The 16,059-nt window shown below is 33.7% G+C and overlaps 1 protein-coding gene across 1 annotated transcript in view; it reads left to right on the top strand.

Moving 5' to 3' along the window:
• FAM47E (family with sequence similarity 47 member E) overlaps nucleotides 1-15,992 on the top strand; it is a 46,046-nt gene extending 30,054 nt beyond the window's left edge. Inside the window, exons 7-8 of the mRNA XM_051964394.1 lie at nucleotides 3,521-3,598; nucleotides 15,757-15,992. Of these exons, the coding sequence (XP_051820354.1) occupies nucleotides 3,521-3,598; nucleotides 15,757-15,882 (204 nt within the window). The 3' untranslated portion in view covers nucleotides 15,883-15,992. The remainder of the gene's footprint in view (nucleotides 1-3,520; nucleotides 3,599-15,756) is intronic.
• Nucleotides 15,993-16,059: the final 67 nt, after the last annotated feature.

The following is a 16,059-nucleotide window of genomic DNA, read 5'->3' as shown; positions in this document are numbered from 1 at the left end:
AGCTCAGGTACACTGACCAGATAGAGTTCCAAACTGTGGTTGCAAAGAAAGGGAAGTGAGCACACAGGATGAGTGCAATAGCATAGGGGCAGGATCACTGCTGGTTGTGGTCACAGGAAAGCAAAGTTCCTGGTTTAGATTCCACAGCAGAGGAGTGAGATGACAACATCATTAAAAACCTGAAACTTAAGGTATTATTCCCCACACTCAGGAGCAGAGCCCAACAGCCAAAAGATGGAGCCTTTTAGAGTAAAACAACAGCAACAATAAATAAACAAAATAACAGCAAAGAGAAAGAGCCCAAATATAGATAGCTACTATGGTGATAGGGAATATCTAGCTTAAGACTCAAAAGAAAACAAAACAACTTCTTATAAATCTTTGAAGAGAATTGTAAAATGGTCATAATCTTCCCCCAAAAAAAGAGTTCTTAGAAAAGCTTAAAAAGGACTTTAAAATTCAAATAAGAGAGATTAAGAAAAATTTGGGAAAAGAAATGAGTAATGCAAAAAAAATTGCAAGAAAATTATGGGAAAAAGTCAACTAATTGGGAAAAGATTCAAAAACTTATTGAAGAAAATAATACCATAAAAATTAGAATTGGACAAGGAGAAGCTAATGATTTCATAAAATGTCAAGAAATAATGTGAAACATCTCATTAGAAAAATAACTGACATGGAAAATAGAGCAAGCAGAGATAATATAAAAATTGTCAAATTACCTGGAAATCATAATTTTTTAAAAAAGAATCTAGACAATAACTTTTGAGAATTTATTAAGGAAAATTGCCATGAAGTTTTAGAACTAGAAGATTCAATAGAAATTGAAAAATCCACCTATCCCAGCCTGAAAGAAAACTCACAGGTATATTATAGCTAAATTTCAAAGATCCCAGGTCAAGGATAAAATATTATGAACAACTAAAAAGAAACAATTTACATATTGTGGAACTCCAGTCAGGATGACACAAGATTGAGCAGTTTCTGCATTAAAATATAAAAAGATCTGAAGTGTAATATTCCAAAAAGCAAAGGAATTGGGTTTGAAACCAATATCAAACTACACAGCAAAACTGAGTGTAATCCTGCGAGGGAAGAATAGCTATTTAATGAACTAAAGAACATTCAAATATTCTTTTTTTTTTTCTTGATGAGGCAGTGGGGGTTAAGTGACTTGCCCAGGGTCACACACTAGGAAGTATTACATATCTAAGGCTGGATTTGAACTCTGGTCCTCCTGACTTCAGAGCCAGTGTTCTATCCACTGCACTGTCTAGCTGCCCCACCATTCAAATATTCTTGAGAAAAAGATTAGAACTGAACAGAAAACTGGACTGACAAGAATAGGAGAAATGTAACAATTTAAAATGAAATAAGAATTATAAGGAATTTAATAAGGTTAAATTTCTTATTTCTTATTTGAGTTATAGTTCTGACAAGGGAAAGGTGAAAATCCCCCACTATTATAATTTTGCTATCTATTTCCATCTATACTTAATTTATCTTTTTCTTTAAAAATTTGAGTGCTACAGAATTTGGTGCATATATATTTAGTATTAATATCCCTTCCTACCTATAGTACTTTCTAACAAAGTAATTGCTGTGCTTATCATTTTTTATTAAACCTCTTTTAACTTGGGAGTTGGAGAGAAAAGAACTAGAGTCTTTTGACTCCTATTGTTGAAAAAGAAGATACAATCTTCTAACCTTCAGATTGCTGAAAGAAAAAAAAATTCTCTAAGACAAACCTGACATGTCAAGGTGGTAGTAATAATCTATATCATATTCCTATCTCCTACTCTGAGGAATTTTCCTTTGGATGTGTTATAGGATAATTTCTTGGTTAAGCTGAGTAATCTTTTTCCCAATGAGAGAACTTATTCATTTTATATTGTATGGTATATATTTTCCTATGTATATTTTTTCTGATTTCTGTTTTGCTATCATTTTGAATAAATGGATTTACCTGCTATTTGCTGGTATTTAGTAGAAAAGGAATAAAATTTTAATATATAGCTTGGGGCCCTCATTTCTTATTAAGGAATAGAGATAAGGAATGTAGCTTGAACATAAAAATTATTTCCCCTAACTTAACAATATTTAATGAAAGGATTATAATTATATAAAATATGATATATGTAATTATAATTATAGCTCATTATTCCCTCTGTCCAGGAAGAGCAGAGTGATAGCCTCTGTCCTCAACTTTCTGCTTCCCTTCTTGTAAGTAATCAAAGTTTTCCTTAGAGACAGGAAGAGGAGATACTAAACATATCTATTCTTGCTTCCCTTGAGCCACATTTAGGCAGTTCTCTGTAGGCACACATAACTTACATGGGCATAATTAAACCAGCACCCACAACACCCCACCCTTATTTATTTGCTACAAGGGTGAGCTTTTAGGGAGGAAGTGTGAATTGTGAGAAGAAGAAGAAAAAAGAGAGAAGATGGGGAAGGGGGGCGAAGAATGGAGAGAGGAAAGAAGGGAAGAAGGGAGAGAAGGGAGAGAGGAAGGAAGGAAGTAACAAAGAAAGGAGGGGAAAGAGAGAAGGAAAGAAAAAAGAAGAAAGAGAGAGGAAGGAAGTAAATAAGGAAAGAAAGAAAGAAATAAAAGGAGGAAAGATGAAAGGGAAAGGTATCAATAAACCATTAAAAATGAAAATATATAGAAAAGAATCAAAAGGCACACAGATGAATAGACAAGTGTTGAAAATGCTATGTTGTTTAATAAATACTTTTTAAAAATTATATAACAGAACATAGGATCACCTATTTAAAGTTGAAGATGATTTTAAATATTATCAAGTGCAAGCCCCACCCTCCATTTATAAATAAGCAAATTTAAGCATAGAGGGATTAAGTAATTTATTTAGAATTATCAAATAAAAAATGTTTAAGTGGAATTTATACTCAGGTCTTCCTGATTCCCAGTCCGCCTTATCCCCTCCGCCACACTGCCTAAGGAATTGCCACCCTAAATAAAGATTCACAATGTCATATACAAACTTCTTTTTCTTTTTTTTCTTTTTATAAACAACTGTTTATTTTTGTTAATGTCTTGTTTTTAAAATATTACAATATTAATAATGTTTATGTTCAATAAATTTTGTCTGAATATCCCACTATGAAATATAATTTTGATATCTTTTTGTGTAAAATTATACCTTTGTCAAAAGCGAAACTTATTATTTTCAATATTTTGAACATAGCAAGGTATCTTACACCATTGAGCTAAAATGCTATATTATTGTGATGCTTCCAGAAGTGAATTTATAATTTCTATAATTTTTTTTGACATAAAGCCAAATAGTTCTTTGAATTTGTTGTTTGCATGATCTGAAGAATTTTATTTTCATCTGGTAGTTATTATTTGCATTTCTTCTATGTGAAGAAAAAAATGCTTCCCTTCTCTTCCTCAGAGTTGTTGGGTCTGTGGTTTGAAAGCAGTTCTCTTATTGAGAGCTATTATAAAAATAGTTTTGATGACTGACCTCTTAAACAATGTCTGATTTCATTTTAGGATGCAACACTCCTGGACCTTCATGCAACAGTTGCATTCAAAGAATTTATTGAAAGAAAAGGCTACAGGATGCCTATTGTAAGTAAAATGAAAATCTGAGTATCTATTTAAAGTCTGTTGTTTAGTATCAGATTAGAGTGCTGCAGAGTGAGAAGGTAGATCTCAGTAGAAATATACTATTCCACAGGCTCTTACTTTTGCTCTATGTCCAAATTCAATCTAGTGGGTAGAATCTAGAAAATAGCACATTACCAAACTTGCAAAACTCTGTCACAAATTTTTTTTATGGATCTTCCTCAAACAGAGCTAGGAATCTGGAAATTTTTGAAAAATGTGAAATCAACACATATTCTAATATGTCTCTCTAATCCTTGGAAAATCTTCCTAAAGAACCTTTCTGGTTCTCTATAAATGAAAGTTCCATGAATAAATGAATACTAAACATTTTTTTAAAATTTGTTTTCACTTCCAAATTATCTCCCTCCCTCCACCCTATCTCACATCTTTTGAGAAGGCAAGAAATATGATACCCATTATACATATGAAATCATGCAAAGCAAATTTTTACATGAGGCATTTTGTGAAAAAAAAAATAAAGTGAAAACAAATATGTCTCAATCTGCACTTAGACTTTTTCAATTCTCTCTCTGAAAGTAGAGAGCATTTTTTATCATGAGTCCTTTGGAATTGTTGTATATCATATTAATCAAATAGCTAAATCTTTCATATTTGAATATGATTACAATATTGCTGTTATTGTATATAGTGTTGTCTAGTTCTATTCACTACAATTTGAATCAGCTAATACACATCTTCCCAGATTTTTCTAAAACCATCCCTTTCATCATTTCTTATAATATAGTAATCATTCCATCACAATCATATATCAGAATTTGTTCAACCATTCCCTAATTGTAGGACATCCCATTAATCTCCAATTCTTCATTACTACAAAAACAACTGAATATTTTTGTACACATGAGTCCTTCTCCCTTTTCTTTGATCTCTTTGGCATACAGACCTAGTATTGGTATTGCTGAATCAAAGAGTATATATGCACAATTGTATAGTCCTTTAAGCACAATGTCAACTTATTCTTCAGAATGACTGAACAAGTTTACAATTCCACCGGCAATTAATTACCTCTTTTTCCATATTCCCTCCAGTATTTCTCCCTTTCCTTTTGTAGTATCTCAGGGTTGTTTTAATTTTCATTTCTCTAATTATTAAGATTTAGAGCATTTCTTTTACTTGACTATTGATAGGTTTGATTTCTTCTTCTGAAAACTACCTATTCATATTCTTTGATTATTTATCAGTTGGAGAAAGGCTTTTATTTTTTGTAAATTTGGTTCAATTCATTATGTATTTTAGAAATGAGACCTTTTCCAAAAGAACTTAGTTCAAAAATTTTCTCCTGAAGTTATAACCTGCTTCCCTTCTAACTCTGGATGTATTGGTTTTGTTTATGCAGAGCCTTTTAATTTCATATAATTTTTAAATTACCCATTTTATCACTCTGATCTTCTCTATGTCTTGTTTGCTTGTTAAGTCTCCTCTTATCCACAGATTATAATTTTTGTCATGCTCCCATAATTTGCTTGTGATATCACTATGTCTAAATGATATACCCCATTTTGAGCTTATCATCAAGATAGTATGAGATTCTGATTTATACATAATTTCTGTCAAACTGATTTCCACTTTTCCCAGCAGTTTTTGTTGAATAGTGATTTCTTACTCTAATAACTTGGATCTTTAGGTCTTTTATTACTGTGGTCTTTTATTTCTATATATTACATATTTAATCTATTCTAATCATTAATCACTCTTATTTTTTAACCTGTACCAGATTGATTTGATGATTACTATTTGGTAGTATAGTTTGAAATCTAGTATTGCTAGACCACCACCTTTTTTATTGATTCTTTTTATATTTTTGACATTTTGCTATTCCAAAGGAATTTTGTTTTTATTTTTCTAGTTCTATAAAGTTATTCTTTAATATTTTAATTATTATGGCCCCAAATAAATAAATTATCTTAGGTAGAACTGTTATTTTATTATATTGCTTCAGACTACTCATGAGGAATTAATATTCCTCCAGCTGTTCAGATTTGTAAAGTATTTTGTTATTGGTTTCATTCGTATCCTGCCAGGTAGACTAGACTCACAAGTATATTGTCTGCATTTATTTTAAATGAAATTTCTTTTTCTATCTCTTCCTGTTCTTATATTGTTGATAATATATAGAAATAGTGGTGATTTGTATGGGTTTGTTTTATATTCTGCAATTTTGCTAAGGTTGTTAGTTGTTTTGACTAGTTTTATAGTTTATTCTCTGGGGTTCTATATCATCATGTAAATAAACACTTTATAACTTGCATGGTATACAATTAGTTTGAAGGTCACTACAAAACTTAAGTAAATTTTTTTAGAAAAGGGAATTAATAATGTATTGCCAAGAAACTTGGTGTGTTCTCTTTGCCAAAAAAAAAAAATGCAAAATGATTGGATAGGTTCTATATCTTTTTTTTTATTTTTGATTCTGTTTTTATCTGCACTATAGATACCTGAGATACCAAATTCATTACCTGCTTATTTCACTTGTTTATACCATATAAATACCATGAATTTAATTGTCATCTCTATAACGAGGATTCTCAAAACTACCTTTTCTACCACAATCGCTCTACTAATCTCCAATCTCATATCACCAACTGCCTTTCAGACATCTCAAACTGTATGCTACTTTAATTGATGGAAAGGTAAAGAGACTATAAGATCCCTTTGTCTCTTTGCACCTTCTTTACTTTGTGTATAACATCAAATTCTTGCTGTTATTGTTGTCTTTAACTATATGATTGTATGGTGCTATTGTTCTTTTGATTATTTCTTCCCTATGCATCTTTTCATATATATCTTCTTTTTTTACTTCATTTCAATAATTTCTTTTGGCACAATATTTTTGTTACATTAATATAACATTTTCCAATCTACATACTCCTCATTTAGCTCCTAAGGTATAGTGAGAGTAGAGAAAATACTAGATCTTGACAAATTCCTTGGTATTTGTATATTTTTGTAACTTTTACTTGCTTTTTTTTGTACTTGTATCTTTTCTTGATACTTAATAAATATTTATTAACTTACTCTTGCCGTATCTAGTCATACCTCAGAAATCTTGAAAATTCAGTTCCAGACTATTGCAATAAAGTGAGACATTCTGTCAGGAAGTGAATAACCTGATTCATCATGAGTCCTTTGGAATTGTTTTGGCTATTATCTTAATAAGAGTTATTGGGCCTTTCAAAGCTGTTTGTTTTTACTATATCGTTGCTATTTTAGAAATTGTTCTCCTGTTTCTGCTGACTTCATTTTGCATCAGTTCATATAACCTAGGTTTCTCTGAAACCATCCCCTTCATCACTTTTTTAATGACATAGTAGTATCCTACTCCATTAATATATCATAACTTGTTGAGCCATTGCCTTCTCAACAGATACCTATGAAAAGGATATTTTTGGGGGGAAGAAAGAAAAATGACACACTTTATGAGAAAGATGTCAGAAATGCTAATAGTTATGATCTCATGGGAAGTTAGGCTGACAGCAAAAGCTTGAGATAATTGCTCCTTTTAGACTGAGAGGGGGAAATTGAACCCTGAAAAAAGATGTTAGAAATAGCACCGATCCCTGAATCTCTGGTGACCATTTTGCTAAAGCAAAGAGCCAGAAGGTTTTCACTCTCTATCAGGAGCATGTGGCAATTAGATAATTTTTTCTTTTCTCCATAATGTTCTGAAAGTGAAGTGAGAATTCATCCTTAAAAAGATACAAGTACATCTATGAAACACCAGTAGGAAATAGAATTAAAGATCTCAGACCTAAGAGTAGCATTCATTTCTACTTGTACATTAATAGTTTTATTTTCATTATAATAGAGAGTAATAATAATAACTAATTTTATATAGCATTTACTATATGCCAGGTATTATGTCAAGTGCTTTACAACTGTTGTTTTATCTTTACAATGACTCTGGAAGGTAAATTCTATTATTATCCCCATTTTACATATGAAGAAATGAGGCAAACAGAAGTTAAGTGACTTAGACAGAATCAGAAAAGTATCTGAGGCCATATTCAAACTGAGTTCTTCCTGACACTAAGCTCTGGGATCTATTCATTCATTATTATTGCCATTTATAATTATATTAGGTCCCAAATGTGGAAATCCCAGCAACCTTGATGGAGAGAACTGTTCTAATAATTTTTGCAAATCTTTCCCATTTTTCTTCTACTTGTAGTCCTTCTTTCATTTTCATCCTGAATATTCTTGGGATGACTTTGCTTAGTCAGATGATTTCTTTAGACTGCTTTATGAGATGATATTGTTCATAATCATCTTCTTTGTAAGCCTTTTACAAACAAGTTTTATAGTCTCTCTGTCTCTGTCTCTGTCTCTCCCTGTCTCTGTCTGTGTCTGTCTCTCTCTGTCTTACCCTTACCCCTCGCTGCTCCCCATTGTCTTCCTCTCCCCCTCTTTTTTTTTCCTCTCTAGATAGATAGATAGAGCAAAAAAGGAAAATGTTTGCTGACTAAGATGATTCTTTAGTTTTTTCCATCTTTTTACTGTGGTAATTAATTTTCATTGGTTTAACTTCTACATTAAAATATAATCAGTGTTAATGTCATACCTCTTGTCCATTCTCCACTTTTTATTTTTAATACCTTGTTTAAATTATTCCAAAGTTTCTTATTCTAACAAAAACCACAATTCTTTGATCATTCTCTAATAATTCTTTTTATTTCTTTACTATTCACAATGATTTCCCCTTCCTATTGCTATTTAAGTAACTAATTTTCCTTCCTCTTAATTGGTTTATTTTTGTCCATGTAAATGTCTTTTTTAAAGAAACAAATTATTTTGTTTCTTGTTCTTTCTGCATCCTGTCTCTCCCTTTTGCAACCTCTTCTCCAAAAAGTTGCCAAAATAGTTTCATAATGTACAGATTGAACCATGTCACCCCCTGGTCTGAGGACCAAGTCAGTGAGTCCCAGTGACCCTTAAGAAAAAATGGAAACTTTTTTTTTCACATTTAAAGCCCTCCATAAACTGGCTCTAGCCTGAGCTCATTATACATTACCAAACTCTTACATACTCTATGCCCTGATCAGACAAGACCATTAACTGTTCTTGTACACTGCATCCTATCTCTCTTTACTCAGGCAAATGTCTCATGACTGAAATGTGATCGTTCCTTATCTCTACCTCTTTGAACCCTTCATTACTTTCAAGATTCAGTTCAAGTGCAACTTCCTTAGTTGCTTGCCCTGCCATCACTTTATATTTATTTTTTATGTATTCTCCTTATATTTGTATTTATTGACTTATTAACGTAGTACATGCCTTTAGCAGGATTCCCTAGAGGTTGAGGACTCTTTCCCTTTTGAAATTGTATTTCAGTCACCTTGCATAGGGTGTGGCATATAGGGCAAGTAGGTGACACTGGCTAAAGGGCCAGGCTTGGAGTCAGGAAGACCTGAATTCAAATCCAGTCTCAACACCTACTAACTGGGTGACTCTGGGCAAGTCACAACCCTATTTGCCTCAGTTCTTCATCTGGAGATGGAAACGACAAACCATTCCAGCATTTTTACCAAGAAAAATCCATATGTATTCATGAAGAGTTGGACACAGATGAAGCAACATCAGAATATAATAAAGTGCTTGGCATTTAATGAATGCTTATTGATTAATTCAAATTTTTTGCTTTTAGTTATTTTCATTTCCCCTTTGATCTTAGTGATCTTTTATTCTTTGGAATATTGTTAGTTTGCTGGCTTTTCTAATTTTAAGGTGAAAATAACTAACTAATCTTCTTTTTCTTTTTTGTTAATATATACATTTAGGAAAATAAATTTGCCTCTTGGAAGTATTTTACTTTTATTATATAAAGTTGTATATTCTATGCTAATGTGATATAATTTTCAGTTTCTATAATTTTATCTTTGATTGAATCATTCTTTTGCAAATCATTTATAATGATTCATTGTTCATTCATTCTTAAGGTGTATTTACTCCTTTTTTTTTTCTTTATACCACCATCTTTATCTGATACAATATATTGAAACCCCATACTGCCTGACAGTTGAACTCTGGCAAAGGCAGACAGTGATTCCATCTCAAAAAAGGGAGTTTTCCTTCTTAGCTATCTCTCTTTTCACTTGCCAGGCACAATTCTTCTCAGAGTGTGCTCTGACTTTTTTTTAAGGCCACAAGAATCACAGCTTTTATTTATTTCCCTTCTTGACTTCTATTCTAGTTATGGAAGAACATTGTTTAAAATTTATCTTCATTTTTTCTGGGTTTTGTTCTGTTTTTATTTTCATTTTTTCAAAGTATCAAAAACTGTGAATCATAGAAATTGTGACACAGGACTTAACCTGATGCCACGGAGATAAAGAGGCCCCAAGAAGACATTGGCATTGTAGGGATAAATGTAGATAGATAACATCTGGGGATGTAGAAGGTCCTGTTCTATGTTTCTCAGAAAAAAAAAAACACACACACACACACACAACAGATTAGATCAGAAATTTGAGAAGTGAATTGATTGTCCATGTGATCAACTCAATACCGTATTCTTTTTTATTAAAAATTTTTATTTACAAAGCATATATATGGGTAATTTTTTCAACATTGACCCTTGCAAAACCTTTTGTTCCCGATTTCCCCCCACTTCTCCCTACCCCCTCCCTAACTGGCAGGTAGTCTGATACATGTTAAACACGTTGAAGTACATGTTAAATCCAATATATGTATACATATTTATACAGTTATCTTGTTGCACAAGAAAGATTAAGAAGAAAAAGAAAAACTGAGAAAGATAACAAAATTCAATACCATATTCTTAATCCCCATTTAGAATATAAGTACAAACTAGGAATGCCGCTAATATCTGTAATATCTGTGGATCTTTTGAGCTCAGGAGTTCTGAGATGCAGTGAGCTAAACTAATGGGATGTTTCCACCTTAAATTCATCATTAATATGGAGAGCCCCTAAAAAGAAGGGGAGTACTAGATTGCCTAAATCTGCACAAGTCAGAAACAACAGGAGAAAACTGATCATAACGGGACTAGATTTAAGAGTAGTCCCTGGACTTTCAATCTGAATAAGTTAAACTGAGTCACATAAGCACTGCTTCTTTCCTTAATTCATCAGTTTTTTCCTGTTTATCTTTGTGTGCATGTGTCTGTGTCTGTATCTGTCTGTAACCCTCTCCTTCTCTCTGTCTCCTATCTCTGTCTCTGTTTCTCTGTTTCTGTCTCTGTGTCTCTCTCTCTTTCTGTCTCTGTCTCTCTGTGTCTCTCTCTTTCTGTCTCTGTCTCTCCCTCTTTGCTTCTCTCTGTCTGTCTACTCTCTCTCTCTCTTTCTTGTTCCTGTCTCAGTTTCTGTCTATCTCTCCCTCTCTCTTGCTTCCTCCTTTCTCTTGACACTACACTGCCACTTGCCTTTTCTCTTACACAGCTCAAGTCACTATATACCTGGGGAAGACGGATACTGTCCAAATAACTTTCAACTTAAAACTTGAGATACTTTCTTTCTCTCAGGATGGAGAGCAAACACTGTTGTCTCTTTAAGATACAGTTCCTCTTTAGTTCCTGGCATAAATTATTTTGTGATTCAATCTATAGACTTCTTCCTCATCAGTAGAAATCAATGTTAGGGTATCCAGAGTTGTTATTTCTTCTTGGCAGAATGATTAGCAAGTGTCAAAGAAATAAGTACTTTAAAACAAACAAACAAAAAACCCAAATACATTGGCCATAATATGCTATAATAATATAATATATTAATAATTAGCATATAACAATATTATAATAATATGCTTTATTTCATCCCTGCCAAGAGAAGGATGGGATGTTTTGTTTTACTGTGGAGCAAGACTGATCATTATTTTAGTCAGAGTTCTAACATTTTTTAGTGATTTTTTTTTTTTGTGCACCCTGTAAAATTCTCTTGGTTCTGCTTATTTCATTCTGCATAAGTTTTTTAAAATAACATTTTACATTAAAATTCCCAAATCAATTACATTATTTACATTAAATATTCCACAATTTGTTCAATTATTCCCCATTTGACAGAAAGCAACTTTGTTTCCAATTTTTTACTATCACAAAAAAAGGAGACCTATACATTTTATTTTTATAAAGGTAATGTTTCACTCAGAGTTTGATCTCCTTGGTGTGTGTCAAGTGGAAATATCAGTAGAATAAAGGAGAAATATTAATTAGTGACTTTTCCTGAATAGTTTAAATTTGGTTTTCAGAATTTATTAAACTAATCCATAACTACAATGGTGAATTTAGTATGTCTGTTTTCCTTTTGCCCATCCAAAATTTTCCACTGCTATCTTTACCCTTTTGTACTTTTGATGAATGAAAAGTAAAATTCAGAAAAATTTTAATTTGTCTTTCTCTTTTTAGTTCTTTGTAGCATTCTGTCACATGATTGTTAATAGCTGGCACTTCTTTTGAAAATGCCCATTCATATCTTTTTGCCAGTTATTTGTTAGGGAATAGCTCTTGATATTATATATTTATGTCAATTTTATCATCTTGGATATCAGACTTTTATCAGAAATACTTAATGAGTTCTCTCTTCAATTAACAACTTTTTTCTTATACCATCTAAAGTACTTTGTGCCCAAACTATGCTATAAATGCTATAAAAACAATCTACTTTATTTTTTAATAATTCCCCCCTAGCCATAGTTGTGAAAGGGATCTATTTAGCTTGTATATCCATGTATACATATATTATTTAACATATATTTTAACATGTATGGGTCTGCTTGCCATCTAGGGGAGCGGGTGAGGGAAAGGAGAGGAAAAGTTGAAAAAGAGGGGTTTGCAAGGGTCAATGCTGAAAAATTACCCTTGCATATAAAAAGCTATAATAAAAAAATAGATTGTATATCCATATGGAGCTTACTATAGTATATGATATAGAACTTGGTTTCAACCTTTTTTCTGTCAGATTGGTTTCCAGTTTGCTTATTGTTTTCCCCATTAGACTGTGAGGTCTTTGAGGTCAGGGACTGCTTATGCCCTCTGTTTTTTGTATCCCCAGTGCTTACATGTCACAATGCCTGAAATATAGTAGATACTTAATAATGCTTATTGATTGATTAGTTGATGATATGGGCTGATTGTAGTCTTAAGCAGAATTAATTTCTGAAACCTTAGAGAGAGCCCAAGCTAGCTAATAGTGTTATTACTATCAGTATTATTTCTCATGTACCCTGAAAGTACTTACAATTGAAATTCTAGGCAGTGGAATTATTTACTGTCTCCAGGTTTAGTCCATTACTTTTAATAAACCTAAATCTCTGCAAATGTTTCTTTCACTGTAGATTTACTGCCTGAGCCAGGAACTGATTTAGGCAGTTCTTTTGCTGCTCATTTAGTGACTGGGGTAACCTTCTCATTTAGAAATGAATCAAACTACCCCTTGGCAGTAAGTGGTTGTGGTGAATTAACTTTGTTGGTCTTCATCATTGCAGGGGCCACCCCAATTGTTATATAGACATCATCAGTCACATCTCCTATTCTCTTTACCTCAAAACTCTTTAACATCATCTCTACTCTATTATCCCCCCCACCCAGTTTCTTAAAAAAGTGGTGACTCTTCTCCATACTAAGACCAACATATTTACATGTATTGTGATCCTATCTCCCCTCATTTACTTTTACAGAGTGCGTTCTGAAACATTCAAATCTTTGACCTCTTTTTATTAACTGATTCTTTTCCTATTGCCTTCAAATATTCCCAAGACTCTCCAATCTTTAAAAAACCTCCACAAGAGTTTACCATCCCTTCAAGGTATCATCTTACATCTCTCCTCTCTTCCTCAACCAATTTTTGAAAAACTTGTCTATACTCATTGCTTTCCTCCCTCCCTCTCCCTCTCCCTCCCTCCCTCCCTCCCTCATCCCTTCCTTCCTCCTTCTCTCTCTCTTTCCCTCCCTCCTTCCTTCTCTCTCTCTCCCTCCTTCCTTCTCTCTCTCTCCCTCCTTCCTTCTCTCTCTCTCTCTCTCTCTCTCTCTCTCTCTCTCTCTCTCTCTCTCTCTCTCTCTCTCTCTCTCTCTCTCTCTCTCTCTCTCTCTCTCTCTCTCTCTCTCTCTCCCCGCTTAGCCTTTTTTGGGAAGTGGGAAAGAGAAAACAATCAGAATTAAGTGACTTGTCTAGGGTCCTACAAATAGATTAAATGTGTGAGTCTAAATTTGAACTTGGGTCGTCCTGACTCCAGGAACAGTACTCTATCTGTCACACCACATAGCTAACCTACTCCTTAACCTTTTTGAAATGCAGCTTCCACGCTCAGGAAACTACTTTATTTGCAATTATCAATGATCTCTTAGTTGTTTCATTTGATGATCTTTTTCTCCGGTCTCACCCTGTTTGACCTGCCTTTCTTTGACACACTGTTATCTATACTCTCCTCTTGGATACAATGTTCTTCCTCTTTGAGTTTCCATGACTACTCTTTCCTCAACTTTTCTTTTTATTTTCACAACAGCTTCTTCACAGCCATTCTTGCCTCAGATCTCTCCCAACTCCAATCCATGCTATATAATGTTGCCAAAAATTTGTCTTAAATGCAGATCTGACCACATGACTCTCCTGCTCAATAAATTCTATTAGATTCCTGTTATTCCTAGGATAAAATCTAAATTTCTTAGCTTTTAATAGCCTATATAATCTGGTCCTGAACTAGCTTTCTAGCTTCACTGGACACGATCTCCCCTCCCGCACTCTCAAATCTTGTCAAACTGTCCTCTCTATTCTTCCCTAAGAGCCAGTTCCCACTTCCATAGTTTCCAACTGTCTTTTTCACATGACTGAAATGTCTTCCCACTCCTTTACCTCTGTGTCCCAAAGTTTCTCTTCCTCTATAATGCACTTCAAGCATTATCTAATACGACTAAAGACTAATAAGACTAAAGACTTTATTGATTCTCTCCTTCCCAAGCTATCTTGTATTTATCTAGGATGCATATATTGTATTTACTCACTTTAGATTTATGCTGCATTTATTTTCACAATATACTTGTCACCTTTCCTGTTAGAATGTAAACTCATTGTGGATGTTTTTTTTTCTTCCTTGTACTCACACTCCTAGCAGCAAAAACAGTGCCTGATATATAAATTCAATCCAGTAAACGTTTTTAAGTGGATACTATGTGCCAAGCACTGGGGAGACAAATAAGAAAAAGAAAGAGTCCCTGTCCTCAAGGTGTTTATAGTCTAGTGAGGGAAGACAGTAGGTAAAAAGAAGCTGAAGTAGGGGATACCAGAGGGATCCTTGACACCTCAAAGTGATGGAAATCCACTGATGGAAAATGGAGTCTTATTTTGACCTGATCCAGATTAGCCTAAAATGCTATAGGTGAAACTAATATTTATCCATGTAATGTGTGCTGTGCATGTAATTGCACATACGTCGAGTGGTACTCATGTTAATTATAGTATACACTGAAATCTATTTACTTGATTACATACTAAAGTTGTGATTTATACATATACATATACAACAAGTGCTGTAGCTAGAGTTATCAACACATTGTATTGCTGTTTCTTCATTTGCATAAACACTCATGCTTCAGCCTGTTGTTATTTATTCTAACAATATTGATATGGGCGCTGAGATGGTGCTGTAGTGGACAGAGTGAGATCCCTGGACTCAGAAATTTGGTCTCAGACAGTAGTTTAGCTGGAGTGATATAGCTAGCAAAGAAAGGAGCCAAGTCTCCTGATTTTGTGTGTGTGTGTGTGTGTGTGTGTGTGTGTGTGAGAGAGAGAGAGAGAGAGAGAGAGAGAGAGTGTCTATGTATCTGTAGGTGTCTATGTGGGTATCTGTGTGTATCTCTGGGTATCTACGTGACTGTATGTGTGTATTTGTGCATCTCTAGGTGTTTATGTCAGTTTCTGTGAATGTGTCTGTGTATAGCTGTGGGTGTCTGTGCCTGTGAATGTCTGTGTGTATCTCTAAATGTCTATATGGATGTCTTTGGGTTTCTCTGTGTGTGTGTGGGTTGTCTGTGTGAGGGTGGGTGGGTATCTGTATGTGTATTTTTGTGTGTCTGAGTGTATTGAGGGAATGCTCTGGAGGATTCCCATTCATTGGCTAATGCTGTTGTCTGCTTCTTTTTTGGGGGGAATCTCTAGTTCCTCTCTAGATTGTTCAAGAAGACTGCCAAAAACTCCCCTGAAAACAGTCGCAAGCTCTCCCCTCAGACATCGCAATTGCTGCTGCAGCTAAAGGCAAAGAAAAGAATCCAGAATGGAAGCTAGCCAGAAGTAAGAAGTAAAAAGCAGAAGGATTTTTCTTCTTCCTGCTTCTCCCCACTCCACCTCCTCCTTTGTTTTTAAAAACGTTAAATAAACTTGTTAATTAGAACATCCATTAGAGTTTGTTATGCAGTTTTACTGGCAATATGAAAAGTAGCTCTTAGGGCAGAGGATATATCC

The sequence above is a fragment of the Antechinus flavipes genome, chromosome 6 (assembly GCF_016432865.1).
Source record: "Antechinus flavipes isolate AdamAnt ecotype Samford, QLD, Australia chromosome 6, AdamAnt_v2, whole genome shotgun sequence".
Taxonomy (NCBI): Eukaryota; Metazoa; Chordata; class Mammalia; order Dasyuromorphia; family Dasyuridae; genus Antechinus; species Antechinus flavipes.
Note: the sequence above shows the minus strand (reverse complement) of the source record. Positions and strands in the feature narration are given on the sequence as shown.